The 20326-nt window shown below is 43.8% G+C and overlaps 2 protein-coding genes across 7 annotated transcripts in view; both read right to left on the reverse strand.

The window, feature by feature from the left end:
* Positions 1-580: 580 nt before the first annotated feature.
* On the reverse strand, positions 581-4197 carry thoc3 (THO complex 3). Its single transcript, XM_084952980.1, has 6 exons — positions 3986-4197; positions 3286-3442; positions 2040-2244; positions 1374-1535; positions 1087-1187; positions 581-995 (listed from the first exon to the last, which is right to left on the reverse strand). Exons 1-6 carry the CDS (start codon positions 4163-4165, stop codon positions 832-834), a joined length of 969 nt encoding a protein of 322 aa, XP_084809106.1. The 5' UTR covers positions 4166-4197; the 3' UTR covers positions 581-831.
* Positions 4198-5477: 1280 nt separating this feature from the next.
* Positions 5478-20326, reverse strand: part of shtn3 (shootin 3) — a 31764-nt gene continuing 16915 nt past the window's right edge. For 2 of the 6 annotated variants that reach the window (XM_084953028.1, XM_084953019.1), the window contains exons 3-17: positions 17760-17854; positions 16763-16934; positions 16462-16559; positions 16153-16234; positions 15865-15959; positions 15100-15246; positions 13843-13996; positions 12111-12285; positions 11742-11812; positions 11455-11561; positions 10509-10523; positions 10154-10213; positions 9162-9291; positions 8125-8398; positions 5478-7813 (exon numbers count right to left, since the gene is read on the reverse strand). In XM_084953028.1, the coding sequence (XP_084809154.1) occupies positions 7699-7813; positions 8125-8398; positions 9162-9291; positions 10154-10213; positions 10509-10523; positions 11455-11561; positions 11742-11812; positions 12111-12285; positions 13843-13996; positions 15100-15246; positions 15865-15959; positions 16153-16234; positions 16462-16559; positions 16763-16934; positions 17760-17854 (1790 nt within the window). In that variant the 3' untranslated portion in view covers positions 5478-7698. Of the gene's footprint in view, positions 7814-8124; positions 8399-9161; positions 9292-10153; positions 10217-10508; positions 10524-11454; positions 11562-11741; positions 11813-12110; positions 12286-13842; positions 13997-15099; positions 15247-15864; positions 15960-16152; positions 16235-16461; positions 16560-16762; positions 16935-17759; positions 17855-20326 lie in introns of all 6 variants that reach the window. The other 4 variants (XM_084953001.1, XM_084952993.1, XM_084953032.1 and 1 more) reach the window with 3 other exon arrangements.

Consider the following 20326-nt stretch of genomic DNA (forward strand, 5'->3'; position numbering starts at 1 on the left):
GCCAAGATGACAGGAAGCTGCGAGGGGAAAACAACCTGCAGCCTGCTGCTCTCAGGCTCTGGGGACCGGGAGTGACCAGCTGCCACCAGCCTGGGCTGAGGGCCTTAAATTTTTGCTCACACTGTGAACGTATGTCAGGGTGGAGGAAGATAAAGCAGTCACAGGAGGAAAAGACAGGAAGACACTTCTGCTGTCAGCTGATGTCTGTTTTACCCTCGGCAGTGTTAAACCTTATAACGATGGCCTAATTAAAAAATAAAAGGTCTCGTGATGTAGAAATAAAAATGAACTATTTAGGAATAGTGGACATGTAATAAAAGCAGTGAATCAGTCTTTGACTTGAAGGCAAAAGCGAATGGATTTTCTTGGCTTGAGTGTGTTTGTACTTATACAGGGTACAGGTGCAGCTCCTCTTATCTGGTACACCTACCTGGTGTATACCTACAGGCTGCAGGAAGGATATGATGAGTCAACATCCAGTGTCTAAAATCAAATAAAAATAAAAAATCATTTTCATATTTGAACTATAATCACAAGTTCAGCTATCAGAGCTCAAAACAAAAGACTTATAGACAGAGAGCAGCTTTAATATCAAAACACTTTATTTTACATACAAACAGTATCTTACAGCACATTTTTATTCATGTACACAAATGAGGAATGAAGTTAGTTTGTAAAGGAAGCGCTAGGAAAGCAGCACCATCTGCTGGTGGGAGAAGGCTACTGCTGCTTTAGGATCGCGCTCGGCACTGGAGAAGACTCTCTACTTCCATCCTTGGCAAGTTTCGCTCACAGAGTTCAAGCTAAACAAGTCTGAATGCAGAAATGACCTCAGGAGTCATTGGGTAGGCCAAACAGTTTGACGGTGCCCGCCTCCCGGTTGTTGTCGTACTTGCCCTCCTTGTCATCGCAGGCGTAGGCCAGCAGGGGCCTCTTTGGGTGCCAGGCGACTGTGAAGGTTGGAGAGTCACACTGAACTTCCCAAAGCTTCTCTCCTACAACACAAGGAGAAGACGGAGAATGTGTTTAATGCTTAGTAAAAAATATATATATTTCAAATTTACAGCTCCAAACTGTCTCACTGACCCGTTTCCACCTCAGCGATGTCTATGAAGTGATCCTCGGAGGCCGAGGCTAGCATCTTGCCATCGTGGCTGAAGCTCAGAGTCCTCACTGGCCAGTCCAGTCTGCACCGTCAGAGTGATAAAAGAAAGAAACTCTCTGAGATCCAGAATAACCTTAGAGTCATAACGGCACATTTCTATTCCACGATAAAGATGTGATCCATGATGTGTTTTTATTTATTTTTTTAAAAGACCATTACTGTAATTATCTCATGAAACCTAAAACTCTGAAAATAAACAGTCTCTGACCTGGAGAAGCAGCGGACACACACCAGCTCCTCCACGTCCCACAGGCTGACCAACGCATCAGCACTTCCTGTGGCAAAGTACTTCCCTGTGGGGTCAAACTTGATGCAGATGCAGTTGGACGGGTGGGCATTGATGGACTGGATGGGCTTCAACTCGGGATAACTGCGAACAAACCCACCGTTTATTTCATGAGTGCAGATCGTCATTTATATGACGGAGATAATCAGAATACTCTGACACGACTTTGACACCAGTGTTTCAGAGGAGTCCACGTGGCTCGTGCACAGGTGAAGAAAAACGTGAGTCAGTGTAAAATACCTTCAAACCTTTACTTATTATTGACCTGCAGTATTTGCGTGTTCATTTTCAAAGACAGAATTAGGAGCAGATAGAAAACTTCCTCTGTTTTTCTAATAATGCAAAAACACATTTTAAAGCCAAATCACAATGAAGTGGCGACCATTCCCACCAGCTCTGGGATCAGCTTGTAGACATTTTCTCACCTTGATTTGAAAAAAGAAAAATCAAACTCCCCAACCTTTAGTTGTACACTTTCACTCAGCAGCTAGCCTGTGTTAGTGTGTGAGAAGCGACGGAGAACATGACGCTCAGCTTTTCATGAACATGCATGTCAGGAATGAACGTGAGCAGAAATCTGCTCCGTACCTCAGAATATTGATGCAGCCGTTTCCGTTGGTGAGGAAGAACATGTCGTTGTCGTTGTTCCACGAGATCTCATTCACCTCAAACTTGAACTGCTCTTCTGCCTTGGAGCGGTGCGTCTTGGCATCGATGAAAGTCACCACGTCATCTTTGTTCCCCACGGCGATGGTTTGACCATCCGGGCTCCAGCAGATGTTGATGTTTTCACCTTTAGACAAAGATTCAGTTTTGATGACACAGTGATGAGCGAAGTTTAAAGAAGGGTCATGACTCCTGTACGGGTGGGCATTTTGAATGACCGATACAAAAGTGCCCGCTATCATCCCAGCAGACTTTCCTCAGACGGTGAGACTATTGTATCTTTGAATAACCAGAAGGTTTTTTTTATTCATTTAAATTTTGGGGGGCTGACCAGCTGCACAGAGATACGTTGTTTGTTCAAAGAACTGGTTACAACTCGCTGTCTAATGTAACCATGAATGAAGGAATAATTGTATTTTACTATGCTTTACTTATGACTTCATAATCTGGGAAGCTCGACTCAGTAAACATCTTTGCCGCTTTACTGAAATCTATAACTCACAATGGTTTATGTCAGTGTCTTTTCACCATTAGTCACAGTAAGCAGCGCTGCAGCTAAGAGCGCAGGTAGCTCATTCAGCATTAATGCAAGCTGTGTGTTTAGAGGATAACATCAGACAAACAAGCCTTACAGAAGTCTGTATGACAATTATTTTTAATGAGATTTGAAGGATGTTCAAATTACAGAAGCTTCCCGGGAGAAACCACCTGGGAAAAATGAATCAGCAGGTACGGACTCATGAATTCACCATGAACAGGTGACTCTGTAACATTCTGATTAACAAATTTGGATGATGTCATCATACTCGGACTGTTTGCTATTTTCATGATTTTGTTTCATGCTGAACGAACATCCGGTTTAAAGAAGTAGAATCTTTCAAAGCCTTTGAGCATAAGCACTCAAAAATACTTAGGATTACTTTTAATCTTAATCTAAAATCTTCAACTGTCAATAGTAAATGCCCAATTACAATCAAATCAGAGCCTACAATGTTAACAAACTGACATAAATATACAGATGGGGTCATAAAGGATCCCAGTCAGTTACCTGAATCAGTCAGCTTCTATCAGCTACAATAACTCCCAAAGAGAAAATGCAGGCAAACAGCAGCAACCTGAGGTCAGTACTAGCTGCTGACTCTGTTTGCCACAAAAACCAAGAGCCTACCCTTCGTGTTGACGGTGGCGATGCATTTGGTGGTGCGTACATCCCAGATGCGGATGGTTTTGTCTCCGGACGCCGTGACGAACAGATCCGGGTTGGTGGGATGCCAGCAGAGCTGATCCACGCTGTCACTGTGACCTCTGTAGTTGTTCTCTTTCACCTGCAGACAAACATCGCATGTATCAGACATCCATCATGTGCCACTTTACAGAGCACATCCACAAGCAGCCCAGCAAGACGATCACCTGTAAAGTTTTCTCTTAGAAATATGACTCAGATTATCTTGCATACCACACTTTGTGGAAAGGAAAAAAAATTAGCATCCAGCTATGCAAGTTATAATTTAAACTTGAGGGCTGTGACTTTGATCATGTCTCTTTACATAAATATGAAAGTTTATAAATTTGGGCATTTCAGCGATAACAATACTAATCAGTAAATATATACGTAATTAAAATGAATAAAAAATGAAGTAGAAAGCTGGGCTGCAGACGGAGCTTATTGGTTTCTGCTTAATGACGTAAATTCCTAAATAACTACAAGGCTGTTCGGTTAGTGGCAGTTATTGAGTGATAGGGATTATCCAGGGGGGCCGTGTTTTTTGTGACAGTCGGCTCTCTAACGTCAAACATTCATTCATTCACGGTAGCGAGCTAACCAGGCTAACGCTAGCATACTAGCAACATGCCGCTATGTGACTCACCAAACGGTCCTTTTCCAGCACGAAGACGCTCGCTGTTTTATCAAAGGACCCGGAGGCCAGCCTCCTGCCATCACAGCTCCACGCCACCGAGTGAACTTTAGCCGTATGAGCGGGAAATTCGCGGCTTTTGTTGTTATTTTTAAAGCTCTCCTGCATCTCTTGGAAATACTGCGACGCCATCTTGGATTCCTACGTAACAACAGTGGCCGCCGACTGTAGGTGGGTTTAAGGGAGCCTGCGCGCCATCTGGTGGTTCGGAGGGGTCCGACACTTGTTTACTTTGCTCAGACGGTTAACTTTATAAAAGGTCCTGTAACCGTCCTGTAACATAAATACATTCAGAAAACAACAGTAGAAATGAAGTATGTGTAAATCTATCTTATCTGCATTTTTTAATGCAAGGAATAAAATATTTAAATCGTTCTAAATACCAAATGAAAAGGCCTTATTATTGCAGGATATTGCTCATAAGACTGATTAATCAGTCAAATTAGAAACAGAAAAGTTAAAGTTATCCATTTAAAAGAATATATAAGAAATCTCAAACTGTGACATCATTTATTTGAATTGATATGCATTTTCTAATAACTAAAACCAACACAAGAAAAACATAAAGCCAGACTTCACCTTGAAGAAACTTCAGCTGCATAAACCTTATGAATGAATTTAAACAGGTTTCGTTGAGCTTTGGGGAAATGGGCTATTTAAGAAATTTAGAATGAGCATCATCCATCATTTACAAACTGTCAGATCCTCGTTTCTGTATGACAGTAAAATATGAAACAGTTCAGAGCTCAGTCAGTGATCTTCAGTTTAAATCCCAGAAAACAAAAATTACTTCAGCTTTATTGTATTGTTTCCATCATTATTAATAATGTGGAATGCATAACATGACACAACCCATGCACAACACACTGCATGTTTAATAGCTGTCTGGTTTGCAGCCTATATGTGCATTTAATGTGCTACAGCTGATAGAGTTTTATCATACAGTTTAAAGTGGGTTAATCTATACATCAAAGTTTTTTTGTGACTATTTGTGGAAGAACTGGAAAGAAGTGGCACGATTTGCTTTTAGGTAAGTTATTGTGAAATATTTTGCTTTTATTTTCTTCCATTTTTTCCTTCCTTTTGTAAATTCATGCAGAAAAAATGCTTTACTATCTCTCATTTTCTAAAGAAAATACAGCAGTTCTTTGCACATAGGCCTACGTGAACATCAACAGCGTGATAGGTTTGAGTACAAAAATAAATCCACTGATTGTGCAGGGGGAGATTTTTATGCCCTTTGAACTTTACATCATCTTCTCTGACATATATCACATGTTGGTCTATGACTTTAAGATTCAGTGGCAGTAACTCAAAGTAATGCTATATGTTCATATTACCACACATGTGATCTTTGACTCGGCACACATTCATCATATCTTTCAATGATGTAACCACTGCAGGTTTCCAAATTCATTGTTGAAATAAAGACAGAAACCTCTCGTTTTATTTGAATTCCAATTTATTTAAAGTGATGTTTAAAAAAAACCAACACTCCATTTATATCTCAAACACACACAATATCTAGTCACCCCATCTCTGTCAAATATGGTATATCCCTCAGTTAAGAAGCCACTTGGTTACCAACTAAGCAATCGATGCGAGGACCCAAAACCTGCACCATCTGCAGGGGGACTCCCCTGCCATCCGGAGGCCTGTGCAAGGCCTCAATATGCATAATATTCAGGCCTGAGGCAGCTTCTGATGTTGAGTGTGTGGTCCTTTTGCAATAGAGTAAAACACACCGAATGGACGGAACAAAATGCACTTTTTAAATGTGATTCTGTGTTTTAAGAAAAGATGACAAGCAGTGAAAGCGTCACATAAATGTGCCTTGCGTCTTTGCATACTCGTAAAAAATTGTTTTAATGTTGCGGGCACGTGCCAGGAAAGCGGTGTAAAGACAGCAAGCCCTACAAAATAAAAGTCAACTGTTGTGGTGAGGAACGAGGGCGGTGTTTCAGGACACGTGCACACAGGTCTCTGGACTCAGTGCTGATTCAGTGGAGGAAGACATCTCGTCTCTGGTGGACTATGACACGATCTCATGAGTTTTCACGCCACAGACTATAACTCAGGATGTTGAGGTTTAGATGCAGGTGTATGGAGAGGTAGAAAAAGTACACAAGCACCCTAATTCCTACAAAGCACTTCTATTCTTAGCTCATTTAACCAGAAAAACAAAAAAGCGGTCTGTGTCTTTCCTCATCGTTTTCTCACTGAGGCCCCTAAAGTAGGTTTGATGAAGGTCTGACCCATGGACCCTGAGAACATTTCTGTGACATGTATCATTAAAAAGCTTGCGCCGTGTTCCTCTAAACCTGAAATATCAGTCACATGTCACTTCTGTGTTTCCCTCCTTCTCACCTTGCATGACTTATGACGACACACCTGGACTGAAAGGTGTGAGAAGGCAGGAAGCGTTTGTTTTTTTAAACCCTGTCTATAAAAATGACTCCCAGGTGTTTTCATCAGCCTGAGCTCATACTCGGGTAAACGCCTGGACAGGTGGAGCTGCAGGCAACTGCAGGAAGCTGAAAGCAGCACAACAAAACTAAACTGTTCATTTACCTCATCTAGAATTTTCTGAAACATCCAATGCTTTCATCATTGACTAGAACATGTCTGAAAAGAAGCTTCGATTTTAACATCCCCACATTACCAAAAAAACACGCTTTTAAAACTGCAATCATCTGTCTGTTGGTACATTTGGTATTGCTTGGTTTGCCGGAGAACACAGCAGAATCTGTGGTGCACATCTCAAAAGCAACCCATGACAAAGTGTTTCGTTTGTTTGAAAGCAGCAGAAGAAGAGCGTTTCTCCACTATTTGCAACTGCAGGTCATAAACAGAGAAAAACCAGTTATGCTCGCGCCGCTGAGGATGCCAGCACAGGTCTAACTTAACCAGGAGAAAAATTACAGGAGGTGGAGGCAAGGCAGGAGAAGCCAGAGAACTGGGCTCTATAACAGTACAGCGCATTCCTGCTGATGACACAAAGTGACGCTAAGCAGAATCTTTGTGCATCAAATAGAAAAAAATCAACCTAAAGCTTTGCAGTCTTTATACAAGTCAAAGTGTCTGAAGAAAACTGAGTATCTGTGCAAAAATAGTGCAGCTTCCCTTGTACAGTGCAGCCCATCCTTCCTCCTGGATCCACAGGTTTATGTTCAAAAATCATCAGAGAAGCGAGCGGCCGATAAAAGCCGTTGTAGAAAAGCCAACAGTGCACTAACGCTGTTCTTTTGGCTCCTTTGAGACTTTTTGGTGTTTTTAGAAGCAGCTACAAAAATACGAGTGTCAGTTTTATTGAATGTGAGCGCGTTAGCCTCATGTGGTACGTTTGGAGCAGCAGATACAGTCGGTCTTTGTGCCGCTGGAGTTTCTACAATGGCTGATCACCTCCCCTTATCTGAGCCCTGCTTTTTTCAAAAAGTCACCAGTGCATTAGCTCTTACTGCTCTGTTACCTGCGCATCTTCATCTGAGCGAGTTGTTAGTCGGTTAGTGTAAATCCAAAAAAAACATAAATACAAAAGTACAACAAAGTCAACGTTTCCATTTTTGATCTGACACAGTAAACAAAAGGCAAACACTCTGCAAATCATCTGATCTTATCACTCTTTTGTCAATAAACGCACAAACCGAAGATACTCAGAGTCCATCCTAGCACTCTGCGTCTGCGCTGCCGTTGATTGAGCCGGCGGAGAGGGCGGCGTCTGCATCATCACCGGGCACTGCATGGTCGACTCCGTTTGACTTGATTTGATCCTCCTCGACACTGTGGAGCAGAGACAGCAAGCAACATGTCAGAGACCGAGAACAGCCGAGACGCAGCGATCACTGTAATCTGTGGAGACCAGGTCAGCATCAACCTTGTGCTGGAACCTGGACTCTAAAACTGCAGCTATGCTATACATAGCCTCCTTCTTGACTGCATGACTTCAAATATTCTTTTCTGTGTTTGTTTTACACATGCAAAGGTTTTTAGATTAGATACATTAACTTCCAGGGATACTGATGGTGTCTCCACCCGGGTCAGAAAGTATAAGGATGGGATGGAGGGCATGCTTGTGATGAGTGTCGCTCCACCTGTTGATGCAGCCGTTGCTGACTGGAGACTCGGCTGTTTCTTTCTCAGATAGAGAGCTGCAGGACCTCCTCTCCTTGCCCGTGTCCGAGCTCTTCCTCCGGGCTACGACCGGCCCCGAGCCCGACCCCTGTCTCTCTGGGCTAAGCCTGGGCCCTGCTGGGTCAGACGGGGCACTCAGCCAGCCGGGCCCTTCTGGATCTTTGCCGGAGTCGCTGCTGGTTCGCCTTCCATTCAGGCTGTCAGAAGATGAGACGTGGCTCATATGGCCCTCATCTGGTTATCAAAGAGACAGACAAAAACCAAAAAGCAGGTTTTTACATGAGTCTGACTTAAAAAAATGGTATAGAACTTTTATTTAGAAGAAAGAATGTCAGATGTCTGATAATAGAGGGTAGATGTTAGTTTCATCTGTGGCTTTATATTCTCTGACTGCATGTATTGAATTTCTACTCATCTTTATTTTATTTTTATTTGCTTTTTAACACTGTTTTTGTCTTCCTTGAACTTTTTCTCCTACTCAAACTACATCCTACTGCTTACTGCTCGCTCTTCTTTGTGTCAGTTTTTTTTTTTTAGAAATCAGAAGTTTTGTAGATGAATATTTATCCAGCTCAAATACTCTGCACACTTAAAATCAGAAGGTCGTGGCTCTTTTTGCCAAACGGGTCAATCAATGCGAGGAAAGCAGAGCAGAAGTGTTTGTCCTGTGTGCGCAGTGCGCCCTCTGCTGGACACAAACTGACACAGCAGTTTGGAAAGACTTTTGTTCATTAAGCTCTTATTAAGATCTTATATTCATATTATCCTGATTATACTTAAATACTTTTACTTCAGTAAAAAACAACAATAGTACAAAATAATATAGAACTTTTAGTGACAGTATCCTGACCAACACTATGGCGGCTCTTTGAGGTCCTTGTTGGCATTTTTGATAATGATTTTCAATATTTCTAAAGACTAAATATTTTATTGTATGTAATTAATGAAAATAGCTGCAGACGCAACGCTGATGAGCAGCTTGGTGACAGGTTGCTACCTCCTGAGCCGGCCTCGCCCGCCTTGTTGCGTCGGCGTCTCAGGATGACCTCTAGCTCGCTGTCCTTCTTTCCGGGAGGTGACGGTCCCGACTCCTGCGAGCCTCGGCTGGGGCTCCTCTTCACCGTCTCCTGGAGGAGTACACACATTACTGCAGGAAGTACAGTTTTTTAATCTGAAAACAAATTGTTTCCAACCAGCGATGCTACAACTGATCCTACTGCACAATCCTAACTGTCAGGTCCAGAAAACATAAATACTACATTTAGACATTGTTACAGTGTCAGTCAGCTGAACCTGAAACCTCTGTGCTAGTCACAGGTTGCCTTTAACAAACACTTTGTTTGAGCACCAGAGTGTTCATAAGTGCACCCGGCACGATCAGGTGGTGGGGGAAGATGCTCCAGTCTCGACGCACCCAAACGTGTCGTGAGGGTGTGCTGGCAACACGAGGCTGAGACATTGAGTCAGAGTGGATCACACAACTGCTCAGAGCTACAACCTCCTTGGTGGGCTGTTTAGTGTCCCTCCCACTCGAGTGGGAGGGCTGAATGTATTGAATGACATGAGGTCTGTCTCTGGGGGAGTTTTGAATTATCCTTCATGCAGTTACTCGTATTTTCACAGTTAATCTGATGTTTTGCGTTGTTTCCGTGTCTGGCCTCCTCTGCTCTTTGTCTGCTCTGAGCAACTTGGTTCAGCGAAACAGAAACCCGGCACTGTTCGCAGCGATGTGGAACAGAAAACCACGTCCAGATCAATCCTCAAACACCCTGCAGCAGGTCTGATGGAAACAAGCACCATCTTAAGCCTGGCGTATTCGTGGGGTCAGAGCTTACGATGCGCACCGCCCACCAGGGGGCAATGCACTTATTTCTCCTCTTGACATCTCCAGTGTACACAGGAAGATCCATGCAGTTTGTCTGAATATTCTCTTTTCACATTTAACAACATTTAACACGCTGCAGTAAAGCCAACATAAGCCCGTTTTACCAGGATGCCTTTCAGTTCCTCCATGGCGCTCTCCTGCTGTTTCTCCTCACAGGTTGGAGGCTGCTGGAACAAAAACAGAAACATCACACTTGACCTTCATGACCTTCATGTTCCACCGACAGATCTGTGCAGCATCACTAGCAGAGAATCATGGAAAAGGGGAAGAAGCTTCTAGTAACTGAGCAGGCACATGGTGTCCGGGCCATGAAGTGCTTAACAATGGACGTTAAAGTGACATGTTTTAGTGACTGGAAGAGGACCTGCAGTGTGTGTGTGTGTGTGTGTGTGTGTGTGTGTGTGTGTGTGTGTGTTAGTCTCTCTGGAAAGCCCAGAGAGCAACTGTGACTTGACTCACTTTTACTGCTATCCTCTGCAGCAGCACAAAGAAGAAGAAACATGGAGAGGAAAGAGAGGACAGCAATCAGGCAGAGTGCTTTCAGACTGCACGAGAAAAAACAGCCCTGAAAGTATTAACAGACACCCGGATTCATTTTCACATGAACAACAGAGCTGAGATAAAACAGGAAGGATGAATCAGGAAGTACAGATTGATTTTTTACAGCTCATATTTGTGACATTTAATCTGTTACTCTTGTTGAAGGTAAAAAAATCAATGGAAGCTGACAACAAAAGAACCCGTTTGACAATTAGTTTAAAATGGTCATGAGCAAATGCGTCTTCTTATAGAGTGTATGCTTCACTCACATTCTGGAGCATTAAAATACACTATAGTAAATACTGTGATCTTTTTTCTTTACATATTAAGGTGAGCAGGAAATGATAAAAAAATGAACGAGGTTTTCTGTTTTTTCTTATTCTTGGATCAGATTATATGTGGTTCCTGTCAGAGACTTCACCTCACAGCCTTTACCAGCTGATAGATCAAGCTCAGGTGTTTCTACATCCATTTATATATTTGGGAATCAATGGAGGGGTGTCAGTGTTTCTAAAAATACCCACAGAGACAAAAGCCCCAACAACAATGACCCAAGCTTCGTTGTTGGCTTCATATAAGACTAAAGAAGAGACACACAAAGGACACAAAACAACAACAAAGAGAAGAAAACAAGTGACTGAAACGGAGGCAGGTCGACCGCAAAGACACACAAACGCCTGTTATTCCTGACAGGTGACGCATGTCTGTGCCTCGTCATGCTGGAAATGCAGCTCAGCACATTTACTGGTTTAAACTGGAGTTCACATCTGCACTCGTAACTCCAGTCGTGTCCTTGTTTTTCAAATTTAGCTGTGAAAAAAAAGGGTTAGGGTTACGCCTCTCAGCGTGCAGTGCTCCGTCTCACCTTGGTGTCCTGACTCTTGACGGGCCGCAGGACGACGCCATGTTTGATCCGCTCCATCATCTCGTTCACCGCCTTCACTTTCACGTCATCCACACCTTCAGCAGCAGCTGGACAGCCAGAGGGAGACAAACCCAAATTACACCTACTGGATTAACGTAGCGTTATCATTTATTTCTGAGGCTGGCTTTGGCTGAGAACATGCTGTTGACCATAACAATCATGATAAATAATAACAACAACATTCTGTCTATCAATACATGAATATAAAACAGTGTGGTGAAACCCACCAGGAGGCTGCTCAGCCTTCACGGAGGCTTTGGAACCTTTGGAAGATTTCCTCATGATGGCTATCAGAGAGCTGAAGAAACAGGATTCAAAATGAAAAACCAAGAAACAAAAGAAAAATCATGAGGTCAGACTTATGTGCAAATAGTCAAATTTACTTCCTATTACAGCTTCAGCGACATGTTTATCTCACATATGAAAGAAAATCCATATCAGCTTTTTATCAGATTGTTGTTACTCTCAGTATCAGATACGGGAAAATAAATACGTGATTTTAAGTCCTTCTCTTAATATTTATTTATTTATTCATGTGTTTGCCCTCACTGGCAGCCAGGCTTTCTGATTGGCCGAGACAAACGCTGGTCTCTCACCTGAGGGGGTTACATCTGGAGGGGGGAGGCGGAGGTGGAGGGGGAGGGGGAGGAGGAGGGGGTGGCGGTGGCTGTGGAGGAGGGGCGGGAGGCGGCGCGACCCCAGGTGCAGGAGGAGGAGGGTCTGTGCTGGTCGTAATGGCGATTTTTTTCTGGGCCTCCTGGAGCTCGTGAACTGGAGAGGAGAAAACGTGAGCGGTTAAAAATCCTCTCAGCTGCTTCAATGATGAGCTTCAATGATTTTCTTTCATTGAAGCTCCTTCCTAAACTCAGAGAGCAGGATCTGGTCATGTTTTTAACGGTTGTCATTGGTTGCTGGTTTTAGCCCTGACATCATGTGACCCATTTACGAGTATCAGACAGTGTTGTGAGGCTGGAGTCATCCTGTTTCTTTCTGCATCAGCAGAGGAATAAACACAGGAGCCACGAAGCACCGAGACCTGTAACCCTCTTATTTAATCAGCCATCGGGTCAGCTGTTTCCTCCTCACATTATACTACAATAGAAAATCACTAAAAACCGTAAAACATTAACTGTACCATGGATATTTTATTTTTACTTAGTTTTGCTTAATGCGAATTATAAATGTAGATTATTTCTCATTAATCAGTCTGCTGCAGTTCATTTACTTGCTCCTCGTCTTTAGAAGATTCAGGAAAAAGTGCTTGAAAGAGACTCAAAGCTAACATAGAAATTATTGATTATTGATTGAGGATGAATATAAAAGCCAATCGGGGAGCAGGTCAGACAAAAACATAAGTTAAACCAGACTTAAACAGTTAATATTTGTATTATTGTCTCTCATATTCAGCTTCAGTGAGTTTGTGACATTTTACTTGAATATAAGAATTATCTGAACCTCATCTCATGGCACCTGCTTCTGTGTTTAAAAGCTGTGGGGTCTTTCTCTGTATGTCAGAGTGTGGGACCTGATCGGTGCCTCAGATTACCATTCAGCCTGCCTGCTGCTGTATGTTATTCCCTTTTCCTATTTTAACTCATTTTTTCATCTATAATGTGGAAAACTTTCATTCCAGAAGATCACAGTGGGCACAATTCAGTAAATACAGCCTCCCTTTACCTCCAGTGTTCTATACTAGGCACGCAATGATATTAAAGCTTTAATCAACACATAGGGTCAGCTGACAAAATGAGGACTCTGTGGGTGTGCAGAGTTATTGAGTCCACCCCTGCTAATCCTCTGCATATTCATCAGCACGTCCATTTTATTAGGAACAAAAATGGAAAACAGAAGGTTGAAGCGGTCTGATTCTGGTGCAGCTTGATCTGAGCACTAAAACTGGGTCAATTGACACGTGCCACATTGGCTGGAAAAGTATTGGTGCATAAATAACATGTAGCAGCATGAGGCTTCACTGATCCCAGTTTTAACAGGACTCCAGTTTTCATGCAGCTGAAATATTATTCTGTCCTTTGAAAGAAGAGACGCGCCCACAGGTCTGAGAGGACGTGTTTGTTCTATCTTTAGCTTCATCACGTCTTCCTACAAAAGCAACAATCTACTTCACTGTGTTACACTCAGTTTGTTTAGGCGGACTCTTGCCAGCCAATCAGAGATAGTTTTTTTCTGTTGCTATGCTGTGTGTCTCCTGTCTCCTTTTAATGTTAAACTTCTATTTTAATGCTCACCTGAGGACTTGGTGAAGTGCACCTCCTGTATATATTCTCTATGGGACACTCTTAATGTGTGTGCGTCTCCACCTCCACCCACCTTTTTCCTCCAGCTCCTCGTTCTTCTTCAGTGCCTGCTCCAGTCGTCCCTCCGCCTCCTTCTTGTCCACCTCCAGCAGCTCCAGCTGCCTCTGCAGAGCCTCCAGCTGTGTCTTCACACGGTTCTGCTCCAGCTGTTCCTCCAGGTTCTGCACCTACACACAGGCGTAGCACATGATTCAGAACAAGCTACACAGAAGCACCGTTACCAGACTGAAGGCTTTCCAAGCATGCAGCACTGGATGAAAGGCCATCAGACCCATTAAATCACATGACCACCGCATCTCATCAAGGAATAACTAAAAAGTAAAGGACCAGCTTCACCTATGATACCTGCAGAATGTCACCAACTGTTGAAGCAAAACTAAAAATCGAATTACCTGAGTTATTATACTACATGTACCCTTGCTTTGGATTACTGAGGGTTTTATTCACCTCCCAGCACAAGTCGGCTGTTTTAAAACTCAACCTTTAACAACCTTCTTCTTCTTCCAGCTGCTCCCTTTAGGGGTCGCCACAGCTTCCTCCATCACACCCTATCCCAACATCCTCCTCTGTCACACCAACCCTCTGCATGTCCTCCTTCAGTATTTATTTTTCCTTCAGTCAAGGTCATGATGGGACCGGTGTGAAATATGTTACAAGAAATATGTAGTACTGTAGACTGTGTCATTTCAGACTATGTGCATATTTTCTGTTTATTGGGTATATTATTGACTGTCTGATCAACATGCAAACCAAAGAAGAGTATTAGCAAAGAGCAAGCTTCAGTGCTAAACCGATTTAACTCATTTAAAAATCAAAACAAAAATTCCAAAATGTCCAGAAAAGCAGAATCTCCAGGAAGCACCGAGGCAGGACTACAGAAGGAACTGAGAACAGATGGAGCCAATGAGGGTGGAGAAGATCAGAAAAGGAACTAGAGACAAAATGCAAAGCCTGGAAGTGAAACCACAACAAGACACACAAGAAAAATAATATCAATTTTTAATTTAGATATTTAAACTCTTTCAGCACAGCTGAAATATTTCAGCACAGGCACAGCTCTCACTCACCGCTTTGACTGAGAGTATTATTTAACTGCTCTACATGATTTCACAGGTAAACACAACAAAATCACACCTCTGCTATTATCCTTAACCATGCACGATGATCATATTTGCTTGTTTCACGATATCTGCACACAGCTCCAGCAGTAGAAACTCCGCCTTCCTGGCAGTGAAATTAAGGCTGCAGAAGAAGAGGCTTCATATTTTACCTTCTGCTGATGCTGCAGTCGCTCCTCCTCCAGGGTTTTGGTGACGGCAGCAACGTCTTCAAGGGCTTTGAGCAGCTGAACGCTGGGCTCAGCACTCTGCAGCAGTAGCATGCTTTGCCTGTTGGCCTCCTTCTGCTTCACCAGCATCTGCAGAAGACCGAGGACGATGATGAGGATGATGGGAACAAAGGAAGTTTTAGAAAGAGAGAAGGAAATGCCCGTCTGTGAATCTTTACTCTAAACAAACCATCACAGAATCTGCTTTAATCCCACAGACTGTTCACTTTTCAGATCAGTAAACACCAGATTCAGGACATTTCACCAATATTAACACACACATCAGTTACAAGCACAGAAACACAGCTCACTGTTTATCACTGAAGCTAGCAGCAGCAAAGCTCAGCTTTCAGTTCATGGAAACAGTTACTTGGATTATCAGAATGAATGACTTTAGAAAACTGTGGGAGTCACAAAGTGCTCTGGACGAAGAGGAGAAACTCTCAAATGCCGATTATGCAAAATATGAAGATTAAGTTCTGCAGCTGTGGTGAGACAGCAGCCACAGCAGCAAGCATGGCTTTTATGTATTAACGTAGTGAAAGATTAGTCATTGTGTTTGCCAGCTGGAAAACTGGAAGGAGTGTTTGATTCCACCATGAATCATATTTCAAATTTCTGCTCTGCCAAGACAAACAGGAAAAGGCAGATTTTAAGCTTCTTTTGGTGTTTGCCTGTACAGCCGCATTTCTGTGACTCACTCTTTACCTCGTGTGCATAAGTTTCAGCTTTGACTCGGAGGCTCTGCTCCAAGTCGAGCTGCTCCTTCATTCCCTCATACTCCTGAGCTGCCATCATGGAGACTGCAGAGACGGGGGGGGGGGGGGGGGGGGGGGGGGGGGGGGCATGTTTAGAAAGGCACTGATGTTACGCTAAGGGTTTGGAGTTATTAGCATAGCAGCATAAATGTGATGCTGAATGAGGTTACTTGTGCTTTTACTCCAGCTCTCTGCTTTGCATTAAGTTGCTCTTTGCCTGCAGTTTATTTCGACTCACCTCTGTTAAATCTCTTGATGGTTTTACTTTGCTGCTCGACTGTTTCACGAAGCTGCTTCATCTCGGTCTGATCTTTCTCTGACTGCTCGCAGTGGAAGAGCAAACACACAGAAAACGCCTTAAAAACAGAAACTTTATTTCTCTTTCTATTTTTATTTATGAAATCTTAATGACTATCGAGACACTGACCCACAATTTAAGCTTGTATGATAAGAGAAAGGTTTGGACTGAAAAAATGTTTCCAGAAACAAACTAATCACGTGACCCATGATGTCACAAACAGTAATGTTTGTGCTGTGCAGTATTCACCTGTGTAATCAGCTCTTCTATCCTTTGCTGCTGGTCATGAATCTGACAGACAAAATTCTTCTTCTCCTCCAACAAGCTGTTCACCGTCTCCCTCAGCTCTGAGCAAACACAGTGAAGTATATTCATTTATTCAGATTAGCAGCTGAATTATGGAGTGTATTGGAAAACTCATCAAGTGCAGTGATTTAAAAATATATTATTAGCAAGAATGAATGAGTAAAAATGAATCCGTGACAAAAACGTTGTTCCAGAACACGTTCCTGCTGTTTGTGGAAGGTGAACCTCATTTGGTGAGCTGTACCTTTAACCTGCTGATGGTACTGCGTGAAGACGTCGGGGCTGCAGTCTCCCGTGTCTGCTGCGTCTGCGTCGGCCTCCAGCGCGATGCAGTCGGAGATGCTGGGGAGCAGCTCGTCCAAACACGGCCGTGACGTCAGACTCGGGTACTTCAGCTTCCTGTTCTCACAGTTCAGCTGCAGGTCAGAGGTTACAGGGGTCGACAGTAAGAGCAGCTCAGTGAGATTAAAGCCACAGAAATCATAGATCACAAACTACTGGGATCAATCCTGAAGCACACATTTCCTGTTTACTGCATTTAGATTTTAATAGATTTTAATAATAATCTTTGCTCTGGTCTGGATTATTTTCTTTTCATTATACTTCAAATGTCTACTTCATTACTGTTCAGAACAGTAATGAAGCATTGCGCTTTTTACAGCATTAGTTGGTCTGACAGGTTACGTTGCTTTTATTTTATGAGTTGAGATGTTTCTAATGCTCTGTGATGATGATTTGTTGTTGTTTTTTTGTCTTTTAGAACTTATTTTTAGTCAATAATAATAATCTGGGCAGGCATCATGTATGTCAGGCGTCACACTGGACAAACGATCAGTTCATTTATTCAGAAACTCAATCGGCAACAGGAGGCGAGAGACAAACAGTTTGTGGAAGAAATGATAGAAAGTGACAGCACTTTAAGGCATTATTAGTACTTTTATCAACATGAAAATCTGTTCCGTACCTTTAAACTGTATAATTGTTCACCATCATCCCTGTACCTGTTCTAAGTATTTTAGACATATTACTACATCATTAATGTAACCACACAGCTGTTGCAGTGGAGGCATTAATGCACACAGATAATGTAGTCAAATCGTCTCTGTGCACAGTCATCCTGACTCCTCCTGATACTGCCAGCTGAGCCCTGATAATTCTAATCTTAGCATTGATTATTGAGCAGCGTGTGTGTGTGTGTGTGTGTGTGTGTGTGTGTGTGTGTGCGCGTGTTTGCGTGCAACCTTTGTGGCCAGGGCCTCTGCATTCTCCCGACACGACTTCTCGATCTCCAGCTGAGTCTGCAGAACACTCACCTCCTCAATCACCATCTGAGACACTGAGGGAGTACACACACACACACACACACACACACACACACACACACACACACACACACACACACACACAGAGTGTCAGTTTTGCTTTCATACTCTAAATGTTGAGTAATAACACAGCATAAGTAATGCAAGTACATAAATATGGTTTTATTGTTACTGTTTTACACAATATTCACAGAATTAATTGACTTTGACAGAGATCACCATTTTTTAATGTCTGAAGCCAATATTAAAACATCATTTCAAAAAAAAGCATCAAACCTTGAGATTTGTGAATAAAATCAGTGCTCAGCAAATTTTCACTTTAGCTGCAAGCGACTGTTATTTAGACGCACACAGATGCAGTTGAAGCTACTCGACCTTTGAACATATCAAAAATCAGGTTTCCAGTACAGATCGTAACCTTTATTGAACCTTAAGCAGACAATGGCTCTTCTATTAACATGTCCACAGTGAGCAGAAGAGTTGCAGGTTTTGACCAATCAGAAAGACAGATATTTAAACATGTAAAGTGAGTCATTGAAAGGTCCTTTGAGTGAGTATCTGTCTCCTTGATGCAGAGAAGAGAAGAAGCTGTCATGGTCCTGAGCCTGCCGACTCAGTGTTTTGTGTTTCCTTATGCTTTTGTTCATTCCGAGTATGTATTCTGTTGTGATTTGCCATTTGTTAGGTTTCTGTTCTTTTCCTGCCTGCTCCCACTTCTCTGTGTTCCCTCTGTCTGTCCATGGTGTTATTGTGTCTACTTATGAGTCCGCCTGTCAAGTTCAGTGTCCTGTCTGGTTCTGTCTGTTAGTTTCCTGTTTTATTCTGAAAGTTCATGTCTCATGTCAGTGTGTTCAGTTTTACCACTCCCCCGTCTCGTTAGCCTAATTTCTCCCAGCTGTGTCTCCCGCCTGTGGCCCATTCCCTGATTACTCCCCGTGTATTTAAGCCCTGTGTTTTCCTGTGCTCTCTGTCGCGTCGTCTGTTTAATGCCATGTCCGTCTGCATTACTCTGTGTAACCCAGTGTTCATTCTGCGTCTCTCTGCCATCTTTCTTTGTGCATTTTGTTCCTCCTCCCGTGCGTGTTTGGTTTAAGTTTAGTTCTTTAGTTTTCCCCAGTTTAGGTTTGTTTACTCCCCGCTCTGCTCTTCCTGTTTTTGTCACCTTATCACCTCTGTAAATAAACACTCACTCGCACCCCAGCCAGTGCCTGCATTTTGGATCCTTTTCTCAATTCACCACACGACTGCTGCCCAGCCGTGACAGTACGACGCGACCACAAGATGGATCCAGCGGACTCGCCCGGGGAGAGCGACCTCACACGCGCCCTACGCCTGGTGGACTGGGTAACCCACACCTCCAACACACGAGCGAAGGTTGTGGGGATAAATGCCATTGAGGCTATTCTGGATGGAAATCCCTATCTCCACCAGGTCAGGGGATTTACGGACTTAATCTCTGAGCTGCATAAAGCCCGGGAGGCGGTGCAAGCTCGGGAAGTAGCGGATCCTGCCCAGCAACAGCGGACTACGACCGTCCCGAAGCAGCCGTCTCAGCTTCACCCACCGGAGGTTTCACGGCCCGACCCGCCGGAGGTTTTGCCCTGCCCGTCAGAGCCATCAGCGGTGGGGAAGCAACGATCGCGCCGCCGGCGCTTCACCCCACAGCCGGATTCAGGGACTTCTGTGCGACCAGCTGTGGTGAGCTCAAAGGACGCTGGTGCTTCTGAGACTGTGTTTTCTGGGGCTGTTCATGGTGAGAGTAAAGACAGTACACGGAGCTTACCCACCTTCGTGGTAACTGACCTCTCACAAGTTGGCATTTTCAAAACATCCATAACAGTAACTGACTGTGTTTCATCCACTCCACCACCAACTCCAGTTTCACTTCAACCAGTACATCAGCCTTTAGCCAGTTCATTAGCCCAGCCTGCATCTATTCCATTAGCCCGGTCACCCGCTCCCTCCATACTGGAGGCTGTGTCTGTGCCACCCATTTTGAATCCCGTTCCTAGCACCCATTTTAAGCGGAGAGACAAACCCATTAAAACCACTCTAGTTTCTCAGAAACTGGCTAATTTAGAGACTGTTATTCGCCCCAGGGCCTCCCCAGAGGCTGAGTTTCTGCCTTCAGCCGACTCTGGACCCCTGGAGGCCAAGACGCCAGCTAAGAACTGCACCGTGCCAGCGCTGCCTGGGCAAAGCCAGTGCCCTGCGCAGTTTCAGTTACCGGTGTCTCTGCCAGAGGCCCGTGTGCCTGCTGGTCCTGTTCTGTCACTGCCAGAGGCCCGTGTGCCTGCTGGTCCTGATCCGTTCCTGCCAGAGGCCCGTGTGCCTGCTGGTTCTGATCCGTTCCTGCCAGAGGCCCGTGTGCCTGCTGGTTCTGTCCTGTCCCTGCCAGAGGCCCGTGTGCCTGCTGGTTCTGTCCTGTCCCTGCCAGAGGCCCGTGTGCCTACTGGTTCTGATCTGTTCCTGCCAGAGGCCCGTGC

This window comes from Perissodus microlepis, chromosome 2, assembly GCF_051167445.1.
Source record: "Perissodus microlepis isolate ML-2025 ecotype Zambia chromosome 2, ASM5116744v1, whole genome shotgun sequence".
In the NCBI taxonomy this organism is placed as follows: Eukaryota; Metazoa; Chordata; class Actinopteri; order Cichliformes; family Cichlidae; genus Perissodus; species Perissodus microlepis.